The sequence below is a fragment of the Aspergillus saccharolyticus genome (assembly GCF_003184585.1).
Source record: "Aspergillus saccharolyticus JOP 1030-1 unplaced genomic scaffold BP01scaffold_19, whole genome shotgun sequence".
NCBI classification, from domain to species: Eukaryota; Fungi; Ascomycota; class Eurotiomycetes; order Eurotiales; family Aspergillaceae; genus Aspergillus; species Aspergillus saccharolyticus.
The window spans coordinates 268,326-291,198 of NW_020290629.1; the positions used below are offsets into that span (position 1 = coordinate 268,326).

The following is a 22,873-nucleotide window of genomic DNA, read 5'->3' on the forward strand; positions in this document are numbered from 1 at the left end:
ACCAATCCCAAATCAATGAGTTATTGAGCTCAAACCAATTAACAATAGAGATACGCTTGCATTCTCCACCAGAACACGACCCCCCCATTCCATCACCGCACCAGTACCACCTTCCCTCTCCCCTCAGACCGCCCATTTCCAAGCTCATATGCCTCCTGTATCTCCTCAAAAGCGAAGATTCGATTGACCAAAGACACCAACCCACCGTCCTCCGCCAACCCCGCCACAAACCGTAACGCCTCCGCACTCCCTTCAACAATAAAGAACAGCGCCCGCACGCCCTCCCTGCGTATCCCCCGCTGCGCATGCCTCTCGACAAAGTCGAAGCTGCTCGAGTCGACCGACACCAACACCCCGCCATCCGGCTTCACATAATCCCAGCACCGCGCCAACACCTCCCCGCCCACCGCATCCACCACGCTATCAAACTCAGCTGCCCGGGTGTCCAGCGACGCATACTCGACCGTCTCGTCCGCGCCCAGATCGACCAAAAACTCCCGGTTACGAGCGTCTGAGCTCGTCGCGGCGACGACGTAGAGCCCGCCAGCGGCGGCGGCGAGTTGCACGAGATGGATTCCCACAGCACCGGACGCGCCTGTGATAAGGAGCTTCTGCTTTGCCGGTAGTTTGTGCGCCGCCTCGTCCTTCTCCTTCTTCTTTTTCTTAAGGTTGTGGATCGCATCGCCCAAAGAAGGCACCCCGATCCCGGCATGCACGAACAACGCCTCGTACGCCGTCTGCGCGCTGAGCGGTAGCCCCGCCGCCTGCGCCCAGCCGAGCCCCGTAGGCTTATGGGCGATTTCTCCGGTCCGCACAACGGTGTACTCAGCCCAGGTGGCGGCGCGGTCTGCGGGGCTCATGCCGAAGACCTCATCGCCCGGCTGGTAGGCGCCGGAGACTGTGTCCTTCGAGTCGAACACCTCGACCACCGTGCCGGCGAGGTCGTTGCCTGGGATGGTGTACTCGTGCCGGTAGGTTTCGGGCCATGTGAGCATATCCCGGACTATGGTTGTCGCGTGGACGTGGATGAGGAGCTCGTCTGGGCGGGTGGGCTTGGGGATGGGGATGGCGTGGTCGAGGCGGAGGGCGGAGGTTGGGGCTGGGTTGGTGGGGGAGTAGGCAGGGTGGGATGGGGGAGCTGGGTGCAAGCGGATGGCTTGCATCTTTGGAGCTTTTCTCGGTGGTGGAGAGTGGGAGTGTTCTTTGGGTAATGGTTGGGTATGTGTGGAGATGACTTTTATAGATTCTGTGTCTGGCACCTGCGGGATAGGCTATCGGCAACGAGGGTTTACAGGAGTCCTTGCGACTGAAACCCGGATGCAGAGCTACATCGCACAGGCTGATGTCAGGTGCCGTGCTTGAAACAATATCCCTGTACTTGTCGATCCTCAACATGCGAGTCTTGGCCTGCGTGAGTATCCCGTATCCCGGTTAGGCTATCCGTTGTATACCCGTATACCCGGACACGAGATTCCCAAGTTCAACTCTGTATCCCCCGAAGACCAAAGTATACTTGAGATGTCAGCTCATAAGAATGCAGTTTCCTCCAATCTCAACTTAAACCTCTTAATCCTTGAGCCAGCCTTCAAGCTCAAAAGCTAGACAGTTACCAACTTACAGACCAATTCCACCCACCAACCAACCAGCCTCCCCACCTACCTACCTACCTACCTACATACATACCTAACTCAATGGAGGAACCAACCTACGATCCAGGGTCCGTCACACTCCCTTGAACCCCCAAAGCACAATCTGATCAGAGTTCCAGCCGCCCCATGGCAACAACCACCATCATCTACCAACACAAACTCGCCAACTGTCCCGGCAGAACCATCGTCGGGATGCTGGTCAAGTGCCCGCCGAACGGCGCCACGCCGCCGCACCGGCATGGCGGGGCGTCCGTGTCGGCGTACGTGATCCAGGGATCCGTGATGTGCAAGATGAACGACGAGCCGATGCGGCTGGTGCAGCAGGACGGGTCGTGGTACGAGGCGCCGGGGTGCCACCATCGCATCAGCGCCAACGCCAGTGAAAGTGAGCCGGCGGTGTTTGTGGTGAGTTTCGTGCTGGAGACCGAGCTGTTAGAGAGGGAGGGACCGGGGGTGTTGGTGCAGATTGATGAGGAGTACAGGGAGGTTGTCGCGGGGAAGAGGAAGGGGTGAGGGGTTGAGTCGGTTAGTGGGGGTTACTTGAGGGCATGGTGTTTTTCAAATGGGTTGGTCTGTTGAAAATTGTATGCTCTCCGAAGTTGTCGTAAGCGACAGGAAATCGAAGGCGTGTAGATGTATGGCTGAAGATGTATGGTGTGAATGAAGTACAGTAACTCCGTATCTTTTGTAGTTTGTATAGAGCAGAGAGACTAAACCCGAACGGGCACGCCATGCCTTTTCGGGTACTTTGCTTGTTTGCGACTCGACTTGCCTTCACTTCAACTTCCCGATAAATTCACTGAGATTTAATGAAAACTTCTCGTTCAGAGTTACAGTTCATCTCACAGACCGGACACCAAACGAGAGATCGATTCATCCAGCTACTTTACTTGGATCCTCAAAACTTCTACCTAATAACAAGCTCAATCCCCGCGTCGAGAAAAGCGGGCACCTCCGTCCCCTCGCCGCGCCGCCACGCCGCCATTTATGTACTCCGCGCCCCGTCGTCCCTCGATATTCCATCAGCAACCTACATACTTGCACATACAAACTTCTTCCACTTCTACTTCACGAATTATCCCCAAGCCTGCCTACCTTTTTGGTATTGATACACAAGCAACAGATTACCAACAATGACCGAAGAATCCAAATCCCTGCCACCTCCACCTCCACCCCCACCTCCTCCTCCAACCTCCACGGTCTGTCCATCCCACGCAATCCCAACACCCACTATCATACGACCACACCCTCACCCAACCAGCACAAACAATCCCCCTTCGAACCGTACAAACCACAACTAACACCCAGAAGACCCTCTCTCAAACCCAACAATCGCCCACCCCTTCAAACACAAACACAACCACCACCAACGCAACCACCAACGCAACCGAAATCCAATCCGAACTCAACGCGGCCGTCGACGACCTTCTCGACCAACTCCAACATAAATTCGACGGTGTCTCGCGGGATATTTTCGCTAAGTGTGCGTGGCCGCCCTTTCATTTCCTTTCCCTTTCCTTTCCCTTTCCTTTCCCTTTCCTCTTTATTTCCTCTTTCCCTCTACCTAGGAGGATCTAACCGGGGAGAGAGTTTCTTCTCGATGCTGGGGGGTTATGTTCAGACTTCTGCTTCGGCTTATATGCGGTATGCGGTATGCGATATGCGGTACGCGATGCTAACTTCTCTCCTTTGGGGGGATTGGGGATGTAGTGGACGATATGGCGCGGAGATTGGATGAGTTGGAGGCGTCGTTGGCGCTGTTGGATACTTCTGGTTCTTCGGGCGCTGGTGCTGGTACTGGTGCTGCGGGGGGTACGGCGTCCGTGGTGGAAGGGGCTAGGAGTTCTAGTCCAGGGAAGTGAGTTTTCTGGTTGCATTGGGTTCTTGGGGCTGGCCTGCAAGTGGCTGTTTGTTGCGTGGAGTTTTTGTTTTCTTCTTGAAAGTTTGTTGGGTCAGTAGGTTGCTGTGGATGAATTTCAGAAACTGGGATAGGACGTTTGTTCGAGAGAGTATGGGGGATGTTGGTGTGGTAGGCTGGTTGGTGGTTTTACTGGCAGTTGGATTAAGATACCCCCTACTAGTTTTACTTGCGTTGCAAATCGATTCCTTTCCATTTTATGTTGAGCACATGCCTTGATACTGAGGGAAGACCTTCCATAAGACCATTTTCATAATTCAATGCTCTGCTATTCCCTGGTATCATACAAGGATTGACAAGTCCAAGACATTAGAATAAGTCCCCGACAGCAAGCAGTCTGCCGCAAGCGCCAGCCTGCCATTCTCCAAGCTAAGCTCATTGCTTCTATGGCCGACATCACATCATATCATGTACATCTACAACTCATCCTTCTCCTCGGGAGCATCATCAATGACAAACAGGCGCAGGATGTTGCTGCGCGACACCAGGTCGTCCACCTTCTCGGGTGCGGAGCCGCCCTTGGCGATAAGCTTCTCCAACCGCGCCAGCTCCTTGGCGACGTACCCGGCGTTTTGGCTCAGCTTGTCGGCGACCTTGACATAGTAGGGCGCGTACTTATCGGTCAGCCCCGTGGCGGCCTTGGTCAGCTCGTCCTTGAGGGTGGCGGAGCCGGCGCCGGCAGCGGCAACCAGCTCGTTCAGCGCCGCAACAGTACCGGCTTGGGCGTTCAGCCCGCCGCCCACGGTGCGGTGGGTGCCGGCGTGCTCGTTGAGGAAGTCGATGAAGGCCTGCTCGGAGCGGGCACCGGAGTAGACGGTCGCCTCCTTGGACCCGCGCGGGAAGAACTTGATGGTAGGGTATCCGGTCACCCCGTTGGCCTTGGCGGTGGCCTTGCTGTTTTCGCCCTCGGCGTCCACCTTGGCGATGACAACGTTGGCTTCACGGGCGAAGTCGTTGGCCAGGGTTTCCCATGTAGGAGCCAGGCTCTTGCAGTCTGATTCCCCATTAAACTCGTTAGCAAGGAATTGCCCGATCAAAAAAAAAAAAAAAAGAAAAGAAAAAGAAAAAGAAAAGTGGACACCAGAAAAAGAAAACGGGACCAAGGAAATACATACGTCCACACCAAGGCGCCGTGAACGCCACCAGCACATCCTTCTCGCCACCGACGACCTTTCCAAACGTCTCATCCGTCAACATCTCCACCAAGCTCGCCTCCTTAGCACCAGCACCACCCTTGGCCTTCACGCCGGTCTTCTCCGTGATGAACGCTGACAGGCTCTCGAGATCCCGGCCGCCCTTGTAATCCTCCGGGGTGTCCGACTTGCCATCAAACCACTTCAGCGTTGGGAACCCTTGCACACCGAACTTCCGGCCCAGATCACGGTGCTCGTCCGCATCCACCTTGGCGACGGTCACCTTGTCGGTGGCGTGCGCGAACGCCTGCGAGAGCTCCTCGTAGGTCGGGGCCAGGTTCTTGCAGTGGCCGCACCAGGGGGCGAAGAATTCGACCAGCGCCGGTTTGCCGGACTTCAGGACAATGTCATCAAAGTTTCCGGGGACAAGGTCGACGACGGCAGCCGTCGCGGAGGCGACGAGGGCGAGGTAGCTGGTTAGATGGGTGAGGCGGACCATCTTTTCTTTTCTTTTCTTTGTGGGTGTGTTGTGGTGGATGGAATCGGTGGAAGAGAGAAGGAGGGCAGGTCGTACTGCCGATGATGAAAGCGGGAGGCGATGGTGAATGATGGGGGAAGCAACAAGCTTCCGCGGCGGGTGAAAGACTGCGGAGGCCGATGCGGGTCGGAAGAGGACACTTGGTAAGTTATCATCACTAAGCAACTGCCTCCACATCACAACCAGCTACTGCTTGCTACTCACTACAATACAACCTTCCTTTCTTGTCTACCACTAGCATCATGGTTAGTTATGGGTAATCTGATTGGTAATCATTGAGGCTGGGGCATTCGGCGCTATGGAGCGTCATGAGCCAATTCGCCACTGCCACAATCTCGGTTCATCCGAGCTGTTACTCCTCCCGAGTAAATAATCACACCACATCTTCCGTCCCGTAGAGTTCCCCACTAGATGGCAATATCTTCATCAGCTACACGAGATCGAATACCACCTCGGACTACTGTTCCCCCGCACAGGCTCCGTGGGTACGGCCACAATCCTCTTCAATTGGTCGTGATGTCGTTCGTTGCTGGTTCTGCCGGTTTATCGGCTGGCTGCTATTGTTGATCTGCGTGTCTCGTATAGCAAGCTCGCATCTTCCAGTCGCTCCTCACCGTCGCTCAGCGAGCCAGCGGTTTGCCTCCTCCCACTTCTTGCTGTCCTTGAACTCTCGGCCTGCGTTTTGTGATGCCCGGTAGACCTATGCGAAGTTCAGTAACGTAGTCAATCCATCTCCCTAAATTACCTACCGCATCCCAGAGCTTGAAGGCCATGTCGAGATTGTCTGTGAAACTGTCGCTATGCTGGAACCACTCCTTGCCCTTGGCTTTGACCTCGGCCCGAGCTTCGGGGGAGGTGGGATCGGCTTGCAGTGGCAGGTCGTCTAGGTAAGTGCGCACAGCGATTCCCAGACCGCAGTCATTGTCATCGATGAATGGAAGCCTGCATATGTCAGAGATACCCTAGAAGCAATTGTCCAGACCCACTCACTTGGTGCTCAACTCGCTCCAGTCTTTACGGTCCCGTTCGGCGTCGCCGCTCAGCAGAAGCCCCGCGAGGACCACCTCGATGAGGTTCCGTAGCGTCGAGCGAACTTCTGAGATCAAGGAGCGGTAGCAGAGCAGCTGTCTACTCAAGGGGCCCGAATAGCCAATGCTCTTATGCTGTAACTTAGCGATACATGCCACGCGGGACACGAGCATGTTGAAACTCTTGTCCTCATCTACATTGGTCAGTCATCACTCGAACCATTCCGGGCGAATTCCTTACCAGAACCTCTCATGGGGCCGCCCGAGACATGCGAGAACCACTGCTGGGAATTCAAGAGGCCGAAGCGGATCATTTCAATGGCGAGGAATGTAGACTCCTCGAGCGAGTCGACAGGGTCAAGCCCCGACAACGCTTGCTCGAGGCATACTCCCCATGGCGTAAGTTGATGCTTCCCATCAATATAACCGCGGAGTTGCAGAAAGCGCCAATAGACGTTCGAGAGGAGTTCATCTTGTGTTGTCAATGGCTGTTGTCATTAGTCACGTATACCTCAGAAAGCCCAGATAGTCACGTACTTGTGTCTGGTTTGTAGAGGGCGTTTTCGAGCTGAACTCCGGGTGCTTCAAGCTCTGCACTGCAAATTTGAACCGTCCGGTAGAAGCCTGTATATGATTATGATTTAGTGAACGGCCGAACGTCAACTTGCAGGCGGTATCTACCTGTTGCTTCTTCAGGTCTTCCGGAAGCTGCTCGGTGCGGATCTTCCATGACTGGATGGTTTCTTTGATCGAAGGAAGTGTTTTGAGGTTGATAGTAGAGTGGGCGTTTTCGTCGTACCAGGTGCGCACCTGGATCACCTTGGTCTGATAAAACCTGTGGAGAGAGTTCGACAGCAAGCTTATCGCCTGAGTCCGCACGGGTGTGAGGGTGCTACCGGCGACTTCACGGTAGATCTCGGTATCCTCCACCCCCAGCGGCAGGGACACGGAAACTTCACCCGATGTCAGGTAATTGGGCACATCGGGGCCAAGGATCCCCTTGGACAGATAGAAGTAGAGCTCCTCGGGCAGACGTTGGCCAATCAACTCGTGCATATCTGAAGATACATTCTCCGGGTCCATTGGTCCTACTCGTCCATCGACATCGATGTAAACGTGGTGCTTCACCGTCATCAGAGCGCGCTTGTAGCGATCCGTGTACTGGAGCTCCTGCATGCGGCGATCCTCCTCAAATTGAGCGCAGAGGGCGAGGGCACTGCGGCCGGCGATGTTGAACATCGGCACGGCATCACGGACGATCGCGCCCTTGCCGGGATTGAGGGGGTTCTCGAAGATAGGGAAGGTTGGGAGGAATGTGGATCCGAGAACAAGGCAGAAGTCGAGGAACTGTTCATTCGACAAGCCACCCAGCTGCTCCTGGCAGGTCTGCTTGGTGATCCAGAAGAACTGGGCGGGGTCTGTATCAATCCGCGTGATCAACCGTTCCACATCAAAAAGAAAGGCTTCGGAGGATCCGCAGACCGCATCAATCAGCGGGTTCGGGCCTTTGGTCAGATAGGCGAGCTATGCGAAAGAGACCGGGCGTGAGATTGTAACCTCCACGAATATTGGGTTAGTCCTTACCTGAGCTGCAGCACTGTAGGGAGCCACGATGTAGTCAACTCCGTTTTGGTGTAGAATGCGCTGGAGGAACCGGTAGAGGGAGTCCGGGCGGGGGGTGCCTTGGCCATACAGACGGGAGTCAGCGCATGTGATATCCAAAAACCAATCAATGCATGATTGCATACCGGCGCTGCTGAAGGCATCCACTACTTGATCGGCTTGTTGCTGGTCGTAGAGGTCCCAGGCTTGCTCGAAAGCACGGACGGCTTCCTGCTGCACGTGGGGTCGTTGATCCTTTTTACCGAAGTGGAGGCCATTGAACACGAAGACGCAGGCGACGCCCAAGTCCTTGAAAACCTGGAGCTCCTTTTCAATGTTGTTTTTCAACGCGAACGGAAATCCGCCCAGGGCGACCAGAAGGGGTTCGCGGGAAGAGGGGTGGAGGAGGTGCTGGGAAATGTAGTGCGACGCATCGATACCGATGACCGCCCCTTTCAGAGCGGCCAGAGGGAGCGACTGAGTGCGGGTGGAGGCCCATTCATCCAAAGGACGGACTATCAAATTCATGGTACTTAGCAATGTAAGGTGGGGGGGGGACATGAAAGCTCAACAGTGAGCTATTGCGATCTGAGACTCACTCGGCATGGTGAAAGCGGGAGCTCGGTCACGGACTTTAGACGCGGGAACCGATATCAGGCATGGAGAGCTCCAGAGGAGCAGGAAGAGGAGGGGAAAAAGATAAGGTGCGAGCCGCAAGCAAGATATGACGGAGGAGGAGAAAGGGGGGCGAGGGATGGTGAGGAAGAAGGAGGGGGAGAGAGTTGCTGGACAGGCGATGATGCGACCTCCGGATGTTGAAGGCGGAGGAGGGTTCCGGTCGAGGAGAATCACGAGGGCGGTGTTGACGACCGCCAACTGGTGGATCGCCCAACGAACATTCAACTTATATGTTCGATGAAAACAATGTGGATGTTGGTAGAGAACCTGGATATATTCGAATTAAAAAGAGCTTGGACTCGATGGGATTGAGCTGGGGTCCTTGATTTATGTTTACTTTGGTTGTTGTTATATATTTCCCGCAACGTAAACAATCAGGATGATCCATACAGCCCGCAAACTAGTACTATATCGTACTACTAAATGACCCGAGTGAACTGGACCCAACTGCTAGTAAGAGTAGGTGTAGGTTTCTGGATCTCATCACTACTTATGCACTAGTATACAATGCAATGGCACCAACCTACACATACATTTACGCTCCAAATTACTCAGACTGCATCGGCAGCAGGCGATAGGAAGTGGACTATCAAATCGAAGACCAGTACCTATCCAATCATTCAACATCGCCAAGCACCTAACAAAATAGATGGACCAGACAACCTCCTGCATCTAGATGGCCCCATCTACAAGACGAAGGGTGGAAACGCCGTAAGCCAAGAGTGCAGCGCAACTGGACACTCGGCCAGTTGCATTGGAGTAGAAAGTCAGCCATGGGGCGAGTAGTGAGGGAGAGATAAGAACAGGCTCAGGTTGCGTGGCTGTTGCTGAAATATGATGCATTGTGCGGTTGCATGATTTGGGTGTGTATGGAGTAGAGCAAGTCCTAGTCATAGTACTTCAAGGTATATATGCCTTTATTGAAGATATTCAGATCTCGAGTATCAACCTCAAGAAAGCTGTCAAACCCTTCGAATCATACCCATTAGCAATCGAAACGGCGTCTCCTCCAGCGACAGCTGATTAGAACCCACTTTGGAACGGATTGCTGGAACCGAGCCCATTTCCCCCATATCGCGCCGAGCGCGGCATTGTCCCACTGAATTGATAGCGCGCGACCACTGAGTACTTGAAGCCTATGAGGCCCCGGAAATCTTTGTTTCATCATTCATCCGTGGATATATCCAACCTCTTGCACAATATGACAGACGCCACTACCGTCGGAGCAGCCATTGATCTGCCCATCCTCGACATCTCCAACCCGCTGGACCCTAACGCGGGGAAGGCGATGCTGGATGCAGCCACCAAGTACGGATTCCTGTATGTCGACAGCAAGGGGACGGATTTCACCCCGGACGATGTGAAGCGGGCGTTTGAGCTGGTAGGCCTCTCTTCTAATTCTAACAAGCTACCTTGTATAGTAACAGAATGGTCATAAGTAGTCGCAAACCTTTTTCCAGTCCCCTACCGAAGAGAAAGCTACCTGTCGCATCGAACCCAACGTTGGTTACCTTCAGTCCCTAAACCAAGAAGTCCCAATGGTCTCTCGTCACTGATATGTCCGTCCTCCAGAACCGAGGCTGGTCCGGCATGCACGTAGAGACCCTGGACCCTGAACACCAGCGGGTGAGAACTATACATCATGATACACTTTTGCCTTGTCACGAAAGACCTCAAGCAGCTAACCACTGGCCATGCATTATCGAATACTTGTCTGCAGACGGGTGATTTCAAAGAGTAGATTCCTCTGTCCAATCCGCATCCTCTTCAAGTGAGAGTCATTCTAACAGCCCGCAACCCAGAGCCTTCAACTTCGGCGAATTCATCGACTCCAAAGCCCAACAGCCGCTTCCCCCCGCCTTGGCTCCGCACGAATCCGAGATTGCGCATTTCGCCGACCTGTGCCAGAAGACCTGCGCTCGGGTTCTGACACTTCTAGCTCTGGGACTGGGAGTAAGTTGTCTTATCCTATCGCCCTTGCTATCTCCCTCCATTCCCCCAAGCACCAAAACAAAACAAACCCGCTCCCCAAAGTAACAAGAAGATCTACAGATCCCCAAGGACTTCTTCACCACCCGCCACGATCCCCACCAGGGCCCAACCGGCAGCATCCTCCGCTACCTTTACTATCCCTCCCTGACCTCCCCGGCAACCACCAGCTACGACCACACTGAGGACGTCCGCGCCGGCGCGCACTCCGATTACGGTAGTATCACCCTCCTCTTCCAGCGACCGGGCCAGCCGGGCCTCGAGATCCGTACGCCGGATGGAAGCTGGGCGCCCGTGCCTGTTGTGCCCCACGCGCCCCGCAACCAGGACGACGACGACAACGACGGGCGACAAGCCGAGGCAGAAGATGGGTTCATCTTCCCACCCATCCTCATCAACATCGGTGACCTACTCAGCTACTGGACCGACGGGCTGTTGAAATCCACCGTCCATCGCGTGGTGTTCCCGCTGGCGGAGCAGCAACAGGAATCCCCTAGGGATCGTTATAGTATCGTGTTTTTCTGCCATCCGATCGATAATACCGAATTGGTGCCGGTGGCGAGTGAGCCAGTACGGGAATATCGCGAATTCCGCGAAAGAGAAGCAGCACAGAATGAGACGGTTGGGTATGGGGGTGGGGCCGGGGCGTTGGAGCCGGGGAAGCGGGCATTGACAGCCCATGAGCATTTGATGGCCCGGTTGGAGGCGACGTATAAGTTTGAGGGAAAGAAATGATGGATATATTGTAGAACGGATTAGCCTAGGCTACCACCTCGATAGAATCATCGAAGAGGCTGGATTCTTTCAAGATTCCCTCAGGTCCTGCGCTAGGTCCACAGGTAGAACCACCTCCATAACACTTTGGAAAAACTCTCACATCGAGACCCATAAAGCTGCAGCTTCCAGCTTTACAGCAGGTTCCAAGACAACAAACAAGTGGATGGTATGCACACAGAACTGGAAACTCCTCCAATTGCCCCTCCAAAGGAACTACCCCCCCAAGGGAATGCACGGAGAAATTGACTATCACTGGTTGGGCTGCGCTCCTCAAAACAATAGTAATATGCCTCATGCTGCATCGACGGTCGGCAACACCAAAAAATCCTGGTACCAGGACCATCGATTGGACAAATCACAAAACCATGGAGCGTCAGCCTCCCCTCAGACGCTCCAGAGAAACAACAATGGACATGGTTCACAATGCTAGTTAAAGGTAGATAGAGCTACTCACAAAAAGAAAATCGTCCGGCATGGAGAGACAGTAGCGGACTAGCTGCTCAAATATGATAAAGAAACAGACAAAAGACAAAAATCACACTCCCACACAAAAACTAAAACTGTCATGACCGCTATACGAATTCCATATGACTGAGATCCAGGCCTTGTGCCTGGATTTATTGAAACATGTAGAAAGGGAGAAACAGAGGTATCTTTGTACTGGAACAGGAACGCCGCCGAGTTCGGGAATGCCATGCACGAGAGGGGGACGTGAAACTTTGGGAAACGAGCCGAAGAAAAGACAAACGGGACCAGATGACAGATACGACGCTATGCAAGCCGATATGCATTAGATGTATTAGGCAGGTTTCATCCGTTCAATTCAAGGATTGGTGTGACACCAATGACGGTGACTGATCCAGGCCGCCTTCTGACAGTCTTTGCTGCAGTACTTCGTGCGACGGCACCGGCGGCATTTGGCGAACTGTCGCTGAAACTCCTCCCACTTGCCACATTTCCAATACGCGCACTGCCGGATACCACCCTGAGCCTCATCCTTGCGGCAGAGATTCCTCATGACAACGCAGGCCCAGTATTGCATATCCTTCGTGTGCTGCCGCATCGTGAAGTGTTCCACCAGAGGGAAAATGTTTACATCGTCCGGCTGCAGGTACTCCTCCCCGTCTTCAACGAGCTCAAGGGGAGACAGCTCACCATCAAGAGCCTTCAGCTCACGATCCACTTGAAGCTTCGGAACAAAATGGGTGTTTTGGAAATAAGTCCGGAGACTGCAGTACTTGGAGACATATGCAAGGAGCTGAAGAGCCATCAAGACATCCTCCTCGCGGGGCATGGTTGTGGAAGTGGTCTGGGTTGCGAGGCGGTCGCGAATGTATGTGGAATAGGGAGTCGGGACAACAACAGGGGAGTTCGTATTGTCGGTAGCTTGGGCGGGTGACAACGCCGAGGCACCGTTCGTCTGTGCATCATTGTTCTCGATCATGCTTCCATCAACGACGGAGCGATGGGCAATGTTGAAAGTGTCGGCTTCCTGTCCTTCAGATGAGTCATTGACGGTCAGGTCATGGGCATTCGAGACGTCCGCAAGGACGGATTGCCTCTCTGCAACATCATCTACCTCCATGCGGCTTTCCATGCCGACCATCGGGTCAGTTATCTCGCTACCCACTTCATCGCCCGCTGAGGAGCTGTGTCCGGAGCCCGTCGTAGAGCCTACTGTCGACACATCGGCATTGGTAGCGGTGTCAGAATCACCCGATCCTGATTGCTGTTGCAACAGAGTAGGACGTGACCGAAGTCCGTGCATGTGGATCTGACTCCGCAGCTGCGAAGGACCACCAGGCGTAGTAGGCGAGTCAGGCTGAGAAATAAGCCCATTCTGTAGGCCCGGGAGCATGCTGGGAAGTCTTTCAGTGTCACGCACCGGGCGTAAGCCGAGCCCGTCGGCAGTGTCCATAGTTGCGGTAGACAAAGGCTGCATCACCAGGTGGCGGTGACCATTGTGAGCATGGCGAGGATTGTCCTCAAGCGCCAGGGTTCGCCGTTCTGGAAGAGTAGCCGGGGGCGCACGAGGGGAAGACCCTGTGTCCATGGCATTGGCATCCGCGTTATTGGCTTGATAGTGGGGAGGGATTTCGATATGTGGAGGAGGTGCCTGGCGGCGAGAAGGACGATGTTCAGTGTTGGTGGACTGGTCCACGTAGAGTGGGCGACTGGGAAGACTCGAGGTAGGCCCATGAATGGCCTTGAGGGGGTTTCGGGACGAGTGCCGATGACTCTCGCTCTCGGCTCGGGCGCGCGCCTTTTCCATCACCTTAATATAATTGTCCAGCACGGTCGCAGCCACCGGTACAATATCCGCCTCGACCACTCTGGTCCGTACATTCTCCGAGCCCCTCACTCCAATGTTGACAACGCACTGGAGAGCGAGGCTCCATTTCCAACAGTCCATTAAATCCTTGGTCCGGCCCTCCTTGAGAATGCCTACCAAGCGCTCGACGCCACCATCGATGGTGAGAATATCGCGAATGCGGGCGGATGAGGTTGTGAGATAAGCTAGATGATTGAGAGAGTTGACAAGCGGTAGGGTAGATGTACAATCGAGAGCACGCCGATCGTACAGCGTGGTTGTGATGTTGACCGATGCCTTATTGGCATTCGGAATACTGAAATTGACCTCCCGCATGATGGGCGAGAGGATGAAAGGGGATGTGACTATCGGTCGGTCAAGGAGAACACCGTACGAAGACTCGGATCAGGGCAATACAGCCAGACCCGATGATGGAATCAAATGAATTGATTACAAGCGGTGACCCAGGGAGAAGATTCGATCGATTTACAACGTAGTCATCGGAATCACGGAGAATTATGTACTGAAGTGGGTGAACCGAGACGCTCAAACGCGATCGACGAGGACGAGATGAAATGGAGGATTGTCAAGCGATGGCAGAGCGGGCGTCGAAGAGGAGTGTATTGGCAGCCAAGACCGTCGGTCAGAGTCTGACGGCCACCAAGAGTCAGGGAACGAAGGGACGATGCCGGCGAGGACCCCGGTGATGGTTCAAGAATTTCCGGGTGGAAGGAGAGACGACCTTATGCCCAACGGGGATGAAAGGGGGTGTATATGAATGTTGGGTGGTGGGTAGTACTCGGTATGGGGTTTCGAAGCGACACAAGCCTGAGCACAGGCGACCTGGAGGAAGGAGGAGGAGGAGAGGGGGTGGAATAATATGGGATGGCTGAAATGGAGAGGAGAATTAGGGGAGGGGAGGGTTTGAATTTCTTCGAGGGAGAGAGAGGGAAGAGAATCCAAAGGGAGGGGAGGAAGAGAGAAAGAGAGGGAGTCAGTGAGCAAGTGAGTGAGTGTGAGAGACTGAGTGAGAACGAGGAGAAGGACTTGGAAAAGCGAAAGCGGAGAGAAAGAGAGTCGGAGACTCAATGAGTAAGTAAGAGAGAGGAGAAAGAGAGAGAGTCAGTCAGGCGGTTTCGTCCTTCAGGCTTTTTGGCCCGCCACACCCTTTCTTTGCCTCTCCACGGATGCTGCTACCTAATCCGATTATCATTCTACGGAGTACTTTGTTCATCATCATTGTTGACTTATTATCATTATCATTATTCACGCCTTCGATGGTCTTCCACTGAAACGAAGGGCAAATCTCTTGATCTATTCAATACGCCCGATACTTTGGTTGAGCAAGGAACACGCTCTATTCGATCCTCTCTCTCTCTCTCTTTCTTTCGCCACTGGCAGGCTCCGACAATAATCAAAACAACACAGACCCTCCTCCTCTTCCTCAAATATCAGGACAAATTATAATAACAATAATAATGAAAATGAAGCCTGAACAATTTCTTTTTTTTTTTTTTTTTTTTTTTTTTTTTTGAAATCGGCTAATGCCCGCCGGGTTGCCCTCCTGCCGTCCCTTGTTCACCCTGATCACGCATCAGGATGGAATGCACCAGGCCTCATTTCCCTGAACGAGCGGAGTCCGCCGTAGATCCAAGAGCAAAGATCATCTGGTGCCTCCACCACCGGACTTGATTACTGCTTCGGATGGGAAATAGCTGGTCGGGCGCAATAGTAGAATAGATAGTGGTTTGATGAATTTCCCTTTCTCTCCTTCTCTCTCTTGATCATTTCTTCTTGTCTGTAGGTGTATTAATGCCACGATTCCTGCGTGCGTTCTGAACTATGGCCCCCTGGTTTCCAATAACATCCAGGCCTTGTACTCCCCTCCCACTGTATACATCAGGGGTGGGGGGGTGCAGAAGAGAGGGGTGAAAGAGGGGCTTGAGCCTCGATTATTGGGGGTGTCCCGGAGATCACTTGTCTGCTTACCAGTACTTCAAAGCTATCAGGGTCATCAACAGACACAAACAGACAGCCACAACTATGGATCTCCGATCACATTATTCCGTAAACAGGCATTGACTTCATGTCATACCCGCTGCCGTCATCGGGACAGTATGCAGTACAGTGCACTCATCCTCTGCAAATCCACACTGCTACCACTCTATCCGTTACCTCCTTGATGCCAAACAATTAACACCCATCTCGAGGCTCCAAGTCGAACAGACACGAACCGTGCTGGTCAAATCCCTTTCCCCCGCCCATATCATGCATAATTACACCCACATGCAAGATATTATTAGACCTGCATCCCTCGAGCCCATCCAATCCTCTCCTATATATAACCCGAACATCAAACGGGGATCATTATTCAAGGGAAATCGAAATCGACATCTTTGTCCGAGATCCGTCCCCTCTTAGGAATTCTAATTTAACCTCACACTCTGTCAACAATCACCCGAAGATCTATCCAGCTCTGGGGAGTGCACCACGCAACCAAACCACCCTATCATGTTTGAAGGTGAGTATATGGACAAGGGTGCAATACCCATAATCCTAGTTCTACCCCTCAATCAGCTGCCAGGCCAATTCGCACGGACTTCACACTTTCGCTACCAGTCAAGAGGTAAGCATGCATATCAATCGGTGACTGGGCCGTCGAGTAAGGTAAGTAGTTTAGCTAGTCGATTAATTGACTAGGCAATTCTATGATTAGAAACACATACTGTGTACACCCTTCCCGTCATCCCGCTGGCGACGTTTGCCTTTCCTTGTCCTTGGAGGCGCGAACCGCTGCCGTCAAACCGATCAGCTCTAGATAAACTACTAGGTACTCCGTACTCGTAGACAAAAAAAAAACAACCCTGGTTCAAGTTTAACCGCCAACGGTTGGGGCGAGGTTCTCAGATACACTCACATGCATTACGCGCTCCGTGGACTTTAATTTGATCCATGCTTGCTTTCGCACACCCTTCCTGCGAGACCTGAGGTGACCGCAGGGCTTCTGCCCGTTTCAAATTGGATCGATGTCACCTCGAGATGGCTTCATCGGGCTATATTTAGCACTTTTAAGCGCGGATGCGTTTCTCGAAGGATATCTTGGCTATGGGATGTTTCGGAACGAGGAACTTAAACTTGACATTTGCCATGCAGGGCTCTTGTTCGTGGTGGTGCGATTTGGAGCTGCCTGGGCGCATACCCATGGCGAGGGTTCATTACGCGGTGTGAGGCGCCCGCGGCGAGATTTGACTCGACTGACGCCGTAAACATCCATGTATCTGGCTCCCGCCCAAGGGAGCGATGCTAAAGTATATGTACCCGATGCACGTTGAACCTGGATTTCGAATATGAGCGACTAGAGAGGTTCATGGCTGCTCTCCGGTCTGACACACGGCTTGCGAATTGTACCTCAGACATCATTTGATGGATATTTAATCAGCACGGAGACGCAAATGATTTCACCAGAGTCAATACTGAGCTGCCAATGATGGCAGAGCTTGAATCCTTCCATCACAGAGGGATACCTGGTCTAGGCAAAAGGCGATGGGAGATGTGGCTCACAGCCGCAGGTCTGATGAAATGCTGCAGAGTCTTCCGTACCCGACACTGTAATCGCGCCATTACCTTATGCTAGGAGGCTGACGTGCATGAATCCAGAAGATCTCTGGGTATCCGAGCAGAGAAAAATCTGAATCTGCCAATAGGAAGAGATATATTTTATGGCTCACAGCCAAGGCGCCTTGATCGAAAATGCAACTGTTCCAGACCTGGAGGCTGAGGACTCGGTGGCTGGTTTCTTGCATGATATTGATGTACGAGACTACGAGTAAGTGGGGGTTGATCAAAGCATGTCATGGATATCCAATAGTTCCGCAGTACACCTGTCGACGACTCGACATCCGGTGAAGAAACTGTCAAATACGGGCTATTTGACGTGATCAGCGGACACAGCTAACTCGATGACAGCCATTGTGTAAGCAGACTCAGTTGAGTGCTTAAGTTCGCTTAACGCACGTGTAGGCGATTCTATTAGTCATCTTGCTGAAAGAAGACCTTTTGCAGAGTGCCAGAGAGGGGCAGCCGAGCAGTTAGTCAGGCACGGTTTCAAGCGATCATCCTCGCAGTGGAGCCGCTTTCTCCAGATGAACGATGAAATACAACGAATACCACTACAGTTTGTCAGTCACGCATTTACCTGGCCCGCACCTGCGAATTACCTGACCAAAAAAGGTAGTAGCCAATTTCCCTGCGGCCTGGTGACCCGCTGCCACACACATTGACCATCGGCATCGTGGATCCTGCTCCATCGTGTCTGTTTGCCTTCTAACAAATGTCCGGGAGGTACTGTAGCAATTAGCTGAACCGTGAGCAGGTAACACGAAAAGGCCATGTTATTTGTGGCGATCAGGTGTGGATTACTCAGGTTGAGTCGAAGAGAGGAGGAGGCTGACTCAAGTTATCTAGAATCTCCCGGAAAAGGAGGAGCCAGACTCCGGAAAATTTGACGTAGGTGGATAATATCCTCACGGATACTTCAAATGAAACAACCAGTAGCCTCGCTCCTTGCAACGACAAGAGTTGGTCCGTAATTTAGTCAGAGTCCCTAGTACGATGTTGATATAGAAAAGATCGAAAAATACGTACCTACCTGATTACCGGGAAGAAGTCAGGGATTCCACAGCATAAAAGAACCAAGTCATTTGTCGTGTTGAGGAGAGTTGTTACTGCGCAAGAAATTACCAGTAACCGCAAGCTTTCGAAATTGCGGATAGCTGGCGATGGGCCATTCCATCCATTCCCCGCCCACTCCTCGGGGTCAGGGACAACCCAGCCTCGACAGAACATGATGAAGATCTCTAAAATGAAGAAGGATTAATCTTCAAGTCCTGAGACTGCCCGACTAGTGCTCCGTATCTGGCTTTCACTTCGGGGTTCCGCCTGTAGAACCTAACCCGGGTCTTCCACGCACTCCCTTAGAATTCAACCCGTCATCCAAGATTCGGATCGCTAGTCTAGGCACAAGACATGGAAGAAATATGGAACAGATAGTGAGATAGTATACGGAGTAGAGATGGGAAAAGTCTAATTACAGTAGCCTAACCTAGTCTGTCTTAGAAGACTCTTCCTAAGTTCCTAATGGTACATTCACCGTGTCGAATTCTCGGTGGGTATGATTGATACTGCCTGGATACCTGTAATGTTCGTACTTCGTAGCCCCTGGATGTGAGTTCGAATTTTAAATTACTCGGCGTCAGGTGCTGCTTGCCAACGTGGTCTTTCTCTTATGTGAATGCTTATTTTTTTTAGGACAGATTTGTAGGACTGTTGCTCTATCAGAGCATAAAAGGGATCGGCACTCACACAGACTGATGTGTGTTGCCTCGGAAAAGAAGCCCTGACTCGTGCGAGGCATGGATGGATCTGCCTCGCCTCGGACGGCCAATTTTACCGGCAATGGGAAAGAAGACTTGCTGCGCAAGTTAACCTGCATGAATTTAGGATTTTGTGTGGGTGAGAGACACACGATGCAGAATTCGATAGAGGGATTTAGCGTCCATAGCAGATCTAAAAGACTGTTCTTATCATGATTTTAGGATGGTTCTGTGAATATTGAAAAAGGAGGATTAAACGCGATGCGTTGCCCTTATCCGATCCATAGTCCGGAGTCAATCCCTGCAACAATGCTTTCTTCGAAGGAAAACCGAACCCTTTTCCTCTTTCTTTCTTTCTTTCTTTCTTTCTTTCTTTCTTTCTCATCCTTTCTAATCCGACTCTGCATGTAGCCACGAAATTAGTCGCCTTGTCTTGCTTTCATTGTCCGGCCTAGCATTGTTGGTTTCCGCGTCCGCTTGCCTTCGCGTCCTGCACATCCTCCACTTGGCGAGCAGTTACTAGCTAATGACCAACCAGAAAAGACTCAGCAGACTTTGCTCCACCGGTCTGACCAGGGTATACCTCCTTAGTGTGTTCAATGAACCTCTACGGAGCCTGGTACCTCGCACTTAGCGGAGGAGTTACCGTCCTGGACTAGACTGGCCTGGTAGGAGTTCTCTCCCCTGGAAAGCCTGGAAGTAGTGTCTACCACTCACTTACCCCGATGGTAAGGTAAGCGACGGTACCTTACAAATTTACCAGCTGCATCCGATGACCAAAATTGACTCGTAAACAACACTTAATGGCGCTTCAACCAATAACACTGACTACCCCGTTCCAGGGTGCAGGCCGGGAAGTCTGGCTGCGTACGGTTGCGTATGGTAAGAATCACCCTGATTCTAGGTACCCCATACAATACAGGTACAGTACATACGAGTAGTGTCTGCCGGAAACCTGGAAGATTACTAACCAGCAACAGCTGAAGCATTGTCGCCCAGCTTCCCCTAACCGGCGGGTTCTTTATCATGCACCACCAACAGATAGAAGACAGTCCCCATTGTTCTCGCTTTTTCCCCAGTTGAAGGATCGTCTCTTACCCAATGCGTCTATCGACCTGCATCTATACTTCAAGTCTTCTGAATAGTCGATACATATCCTATACCTATGCATCATATATAATTGTGGCTTTGTAGAAGGACAGAAAACAGGTACCTAGGTAGTACTCGAGCCGGTAGAGTATACTACCTAAGTTATTAGTAGTTCAAGGTACCTTACCTAGTCAGTAGTATCTGACCAAAGCCACCCCCGATCCCAATAGTTCCCTGGCTATACATTCTTATCATTGGTACTCTTTTCTTACCACGGGCTGCTATTGATGACAGACAGTCTGCCACTACGGAGTACCTGTGTAGTGTGTACTCAGTAATACTAACTAACTTAGTTCCACTAACTGTCCGTCATCTGTGCTTGAGGGGGTGGGATTCTCTGCATCCTTCTCCGTCTTCGCCATTTCCTCTAGTCTTGTCTCTCTGGTTTTCCCCTTTTCTCACATTTCCACAACGCTTTTCTCTCCCTCTCCCACTTCACTCTACCTTTCTCTCTCCTTAGATCTCTAATCACCCTTCGGGCCTTTTTTTTTTCTTCCTTGATCACTTTCTCTTCTGTGATTCCCACTCTTTCCCCCCCTGCTGACTTCAACGCCCGAACCACCTCACCATTGCCCCGGGTCGAAACTTTCTTTCGCTCGGTCGCTTCCGCCGTGTGCTCGCTCCACACCCAATCAACCCCCCTCCTCGTTCTCCCTCTCACTTCCACTCCTCCTGCTCCTCCTCCTCCTCCTCCTCCCTCCTTCTACCAACCTTACCTGCTGCTCCTGCTGCTGCTACCGCCACACCACCACCTCCACCACCTACGACCTCACCACTCTACTATCTCTCTTTCCCCCCCCTCCTTCCTCTCCCCCCATCGCTCTTTGTCGTTCGCGCCTCTTCCCCTCTTTATCTCCCTCCCACATCCGTTCCCCCCACCCTCCTCGATCGTCTTAGAGAGTCCCCTGGATCTTCCGACGCCGCCTCGGTCAACTCAATTCAACTCCTTACGCCCGCCTCGTTACCCTATTCATTCCCACCCTTTCCAGGGGCTTGTTTGGTCAAGATGGCAGCCGATATGAGCGGCGAACAGATGCAGGCTAAGATCACTGCCGCCCGGCGCGAAGCCGAGGGCCTGAAGGACAAGATCAAGCGCCGAAAGGATGAACTGGCCGATACCACTCGTACGCAATCCTCTCCCTCTCATGGACCTCGTTCACCTCGGTCGGGAGAACCGATTTGCGAGCTTGATAAAGGCGCAATTGGCATCACGACATACCTGTTCTCATACTAACCTCAGCGAAACAGTCCGCCAAGTCGCGCAGAATCAGACAGAAACCCTACCTCGCATTGGGATGAAGCCTCGTCGAACGCTTAAGGGCCATCTTGCCAAGATCTACGCCATGCACTGGTCGACCGATCGCCGCCACCTCGTTTCCGCCTCCCAGGATGGAAAGCTCATCATCTGGGACGCCTACACCACGAACAAGGTCCATGCGATTCCCTTGCGATCATCATGGGTGATGACTTGCGCCTACGCTCCTAGCGGAAATTACGTTGCCTGTGGTGGTTTGGATAACATTTGCTCCATCTACAACCTTTCCTCGCGTGAAGGGCCGACTCGGGTAGCGCGCGAACTCTCCGGACATTCAGGCTACCTCTCTTGCTGTCGATTCATCAACGATCGCCGGATCATTACTTCCTCGGGTGATATGACTTGTATGTTGTGGGATATCGAATCGGGCTCGAAGGTGACCGAATTCGCGGACCACCTGGGCGATGTCATGTCGATCAGTATCAACCCCACCAACCAGAACATCTTCGTTTCCGGTGCCTGCGACGCCTTCGCCAAGCTTTGGGATATTCGTACCGGAAAGGCCGTTCAAACCTTCGCTGGACACGAGTCCGATATCAACGCCATCCAGTTCTTCCCCGATGGAAACGCTTTCGGAACTGGGTCCGATGACACTTCTTGCCGTCTCTTTGATATCCGCGCGGATCGGGAGTTGAACACCTATTTGGTACTTCCCTCTTTATCTTTGCTACGGCCAAAGCGGATACTAACAGAAACTCTCAGAGCGATCAAATATTGTGCGGTATCACCTCGGTCGCGTTCTCTGTTTCTGGTAGATTGCTCTTCGCAGGTTACGATGATTTCGAATGCAAGGTACGTCTTTCGCCTCGGATAGTCTTATTGACGGATGTTTGTTTAACGATATCGGCAGGTCTGGGATGTCTTGCGCGGCGACAAGGTTGGATCTCTGAGCGGCCACGAGAACCGTGTAAGCTGCTTGGGAGTCAGCAACGATGGCATCAGCTTGTGCACTGGATCTTGGGATTCCTTGGTAAGTTGACTCCTGAGCTCTCGGTAGCGATGGTTCGTTTACTAATATATGATGTCCTACAGCTCAAGGTGTGGGCCTGGTAAATCGAGAAAACGAACAAAAAAACAGCAAAGATACCCTGTCTCAAATCTTTCGTGACGTCCTCATTCGAAGTTTCCTTAATCATTTTCTGCGCCACTATGTTCCATGTCCGCCACTGTACGATAATCTTTTATTCACCGAGGAGCAAATATGTTGCCGCGCCTGCTTAATGTACTAGTCGGATTGCAGGCACAGTTACCAGCAGCGAAAATCGAGGGGCAGTCGGGGTGACTGGCATCTGTAACGGATGCGGTTGTCACTTTGTCAAATATTGTAAGTGTGTGGAGACGAGAATGAAGCAGCAGACAAGACGCACACGAAACCACCAAAAAACCACAATATCCGGATCCGGGCGCGGTGAAC

At 52.5% G+C, this 22,873-nt stretch overlaps 8 protein-coding genes across 8 annotated transcripts; 4 read left to right on the forward strand and 4 right to left on the reverse strand.

The window, feature by feature from the left end:
- Positions 1-92: 92 nt before the first annotated feature.
- On the reverse strand, positions 93-1,163 carry BP01DRAFT_392517 (NADP-dependent oxidoreductase; the record flags this gene model as incomplete). Its single annotated transcript, XM_025578157.1, has 1 exon — positions 93-1,163. The coding sequence occupies one exon, from the start codon at positions 1,161-1,163 to the stop codon at positions 93-95; it is 1,071 nt and encodes a 356-aa protein (XP_025430564.1).
- Positions 1,164-1,427: 264 nt separating this feature from the next.
- On the forward strand, positions 1,428-2,169 carry BP01DRAFT_69014 (cupin domain-containing protein). Its single transcript, XM_025580027.1, has 2 exons — positions 1,428-1,717; positions 1,769-2,169. The coding sequence occupies exons 1-2, from the start codon at positions 1,692-1,694 to the stop codon at positions 2,160-2,162; spliced, it is 420 nt and encodes a 139-aa protein (XP_025430565.1). The 5' UTR covers positions 1,428-1,691; the 3' UTR covers positions 2,163-2,169.
- A 293-nt stretch (positions 2,170-2,462) lies between these two features.
- On the forward strand, positions 2,463-3,721 carry BP01DRAFT_357569 (heat shock factor-binding 1 family protein). Its single transcript, XM_025575225.1, has 3 exons — positions 2,463-2,848; positions 2,961-3,132; positions 3,360-3,721. Exons 1-3 carry the CDS (start codon positions 2,783-2,785, stop codon positions 3,509-3,511), a joined length of 390 nt encoding a protein of 129 aa, XP_025430566.1. The 5' UTR covers positions 2,463-2,782; the 3' UTR covers positions 3,512-3,721.
- An 80-nt stretch (positions 3,722-3,801) lies between these two features.
- BP01DRAFT_357570 (disulfide isomerase TigA) lies at positions 3,802-5,435 on the reverse strand. The gene is made up of 2 exons (XM_025575226.1): positions 4,683-5,435; positions 3,802-4,561 (listed from the first exon to the last, which is right to left on the reverse strand). The coding sequence occupies exons 1-2, from the start codon at positions 5,197-5,199 to the stop codon at positions 3,984-3,986; spliced, it is 1,095 nt and encodes a 364-aa protein (XP_025430567.1). The 5' UTR covers positions 5,200-5,435; the 3' UTR covers positions 3,802-3,983.
- A 2,212-nt stretch (positions 5,436-7,647) lies between these two features.
- On the reverse strand, positions 7,648-8,845 carry BP01DRAFT_69044 (PIN domain-containing protein). The gene is made up of 3 exons (XM_025580028.1): positions 8,468-8,845; positions 8,015-8,383; positions 7,648-7,948 (listed from the first exon to the last, which is right to left on the reverse strand). Exons 1-3 carry the CDS (start codon positions 8,472-8,474, stop codon positions 7,791-7,793), a joined length of 534 nt encoding a protein of 177 aa, XP_025430568.1. The 5' UTR covers positions 8,475-8,845; the 3' UTR covers positions 7,648-7,790.
- A 902-nt stretch (positions 8,846-9,747) lies between these two features.
- On the forward strand, positions 9,748-11,270 carry BP01DRAFT_298126 (putative oxidoreductase, 2OG-Fe(II) oxygenase family; the record flags this gene model as incomplete). Its single annotated transcript, XM_025571904.1, has 6 exons — positions 9,748-9,927; positions 9,989-10,048; positions 10,119-10,172; positions 10,267-10,283; positions 10,349-10,499; positions 10,599-11,270. The coding sequence occupies 6 exons, from the start codon at positions 9,748-9,750 to the stop codon at positions 11,268-11,270; spliced, it is 1,134 nt and encodes a 377-aa protein (XP_025430569.1).
- An 851-nt stretch (positions 11,271-12,121) lies between these two features.
- samB (MYND-type zinc finger protein MUB1) lies at positions 12,122-14,147 on the reverse strand. The gene has a single exon (XM_025580029.1). The coding sequence runs from the start codon at positions 13,957-13,959 to the stop codon at positions 12,136-12,138; it is 1,824 nt and encodes a 607-aa protein (XP_025430570.1). The 5' UTR covers positions 13,960-14,147; the 3' UTR covers positions 12,122-12,135.
- Positions 14,148-20,877: 6,730 nt separating this feature from the next.
- Positions 20,878-22,639, forward strand: BP01DRAFT_69131 (WD40 repeat domain-containing protein). The gene is made up of 5 exons (XM_025580030.1): positions 20,878-21,268; positions 21,393-22,105; positions 22,162-22,251; positions 22,310-22,429; positions 22,492-22,639. Exons 1-5 carry the CDS (start codon positions 21,151-21,153, stop codon positions 22,510-22,512), a joined length of 1,062 nt encoding a protein of 353 aa, XP_025430571.1. The 5' UTR covers positions 20,878-21,150; the 3' UTR covers positions 22,513-22,639.
- Positions 22,640-22,873: the final 234 nt, after the last annotated feature.

Coding starts and splice junctions, on each gene's coding strand:
- BP01DRAFT_357570 (XM_025575226.1), bottom strand. CDS start 5,199: ATGGTCCGCCTCACCCATCTAACCAGCTACCTCGCCCTCGTCGCCTCC. Junction 4,562..4,682: donor CACGGCGCCTTGGTGTGGAC/GTATGTATTTCC, acceptor ATGGGGAATCAG/ACTGCAAGAGCCTGGCTCCT.
- BP01DRAFT_69131 (XM_025580030.1), top strand. CDS start 21,151: ATGGCAGCCGATATGAGCGGCGAACAGATGCAGGCTAAGATCACTGCC. Junction 21,269..21,392: donor TGAACTGGCCGATACCACTC/GTACGCAATCCT, acceptor TCAGCGAAACAG/TCCGCCAAGTCGCGCAGAAT. Junction 22,106..22,161: donor GGGAGTTGAACACCTATTTG/GTACTTCCCTCT, acceptor AGAAACTCTCAG/AGCGATCAAATATTGTGCGG.
- BP01DRAFT_69014 (XM_025580027.1), top strand. CDS start 1,692: ATGGAGGAACCAACCTACGATCCAGG. Junction 1,718..1,768: donor GAACCAACCTACGATCCAGG/GTCCGTCACACT, acceptor TCAGAGTTCCAG/CCGCCCCATGGCAACAACCA.
- BP01DRAFT_69044 (XM_025580028.1), bottom strand. Junction 7,949..8,014: donor GGATGCCTTCAGCAGCGCCG/GTATGCAATCAT, acceptor TGTATGGCCAAG/GCACCCCCCGCCCGGACTCC.
- samB (XM_025580029.1), bottom strand. CDS start 13,959: ATGCGGGAGGTCAATTTCAGTATTCCGAATGCCAATAAGGCATCGGTC.
- BP01DRAFT_357569 (XM_025575225.1), top strand. CDS start 2,783: ATGACCGAAGAATCCAAATCCCTGCCACCTCCACCTCCACCCCCACCT. Junction 2,849..2,960: donor CTCCTCCTCCAACCTCCACG/GTCTGTCCATCC, acceptor AACACCCAGAAG/ACCCTCTCTCAAACCCAACA. Junction 3,133..3,359: donor GCGGGATATTTTCGCTAAGT/GTGCGTGGCCGC, acceptor TTGGGGATGTAG/TGGACGATATGGCGCGGAGA.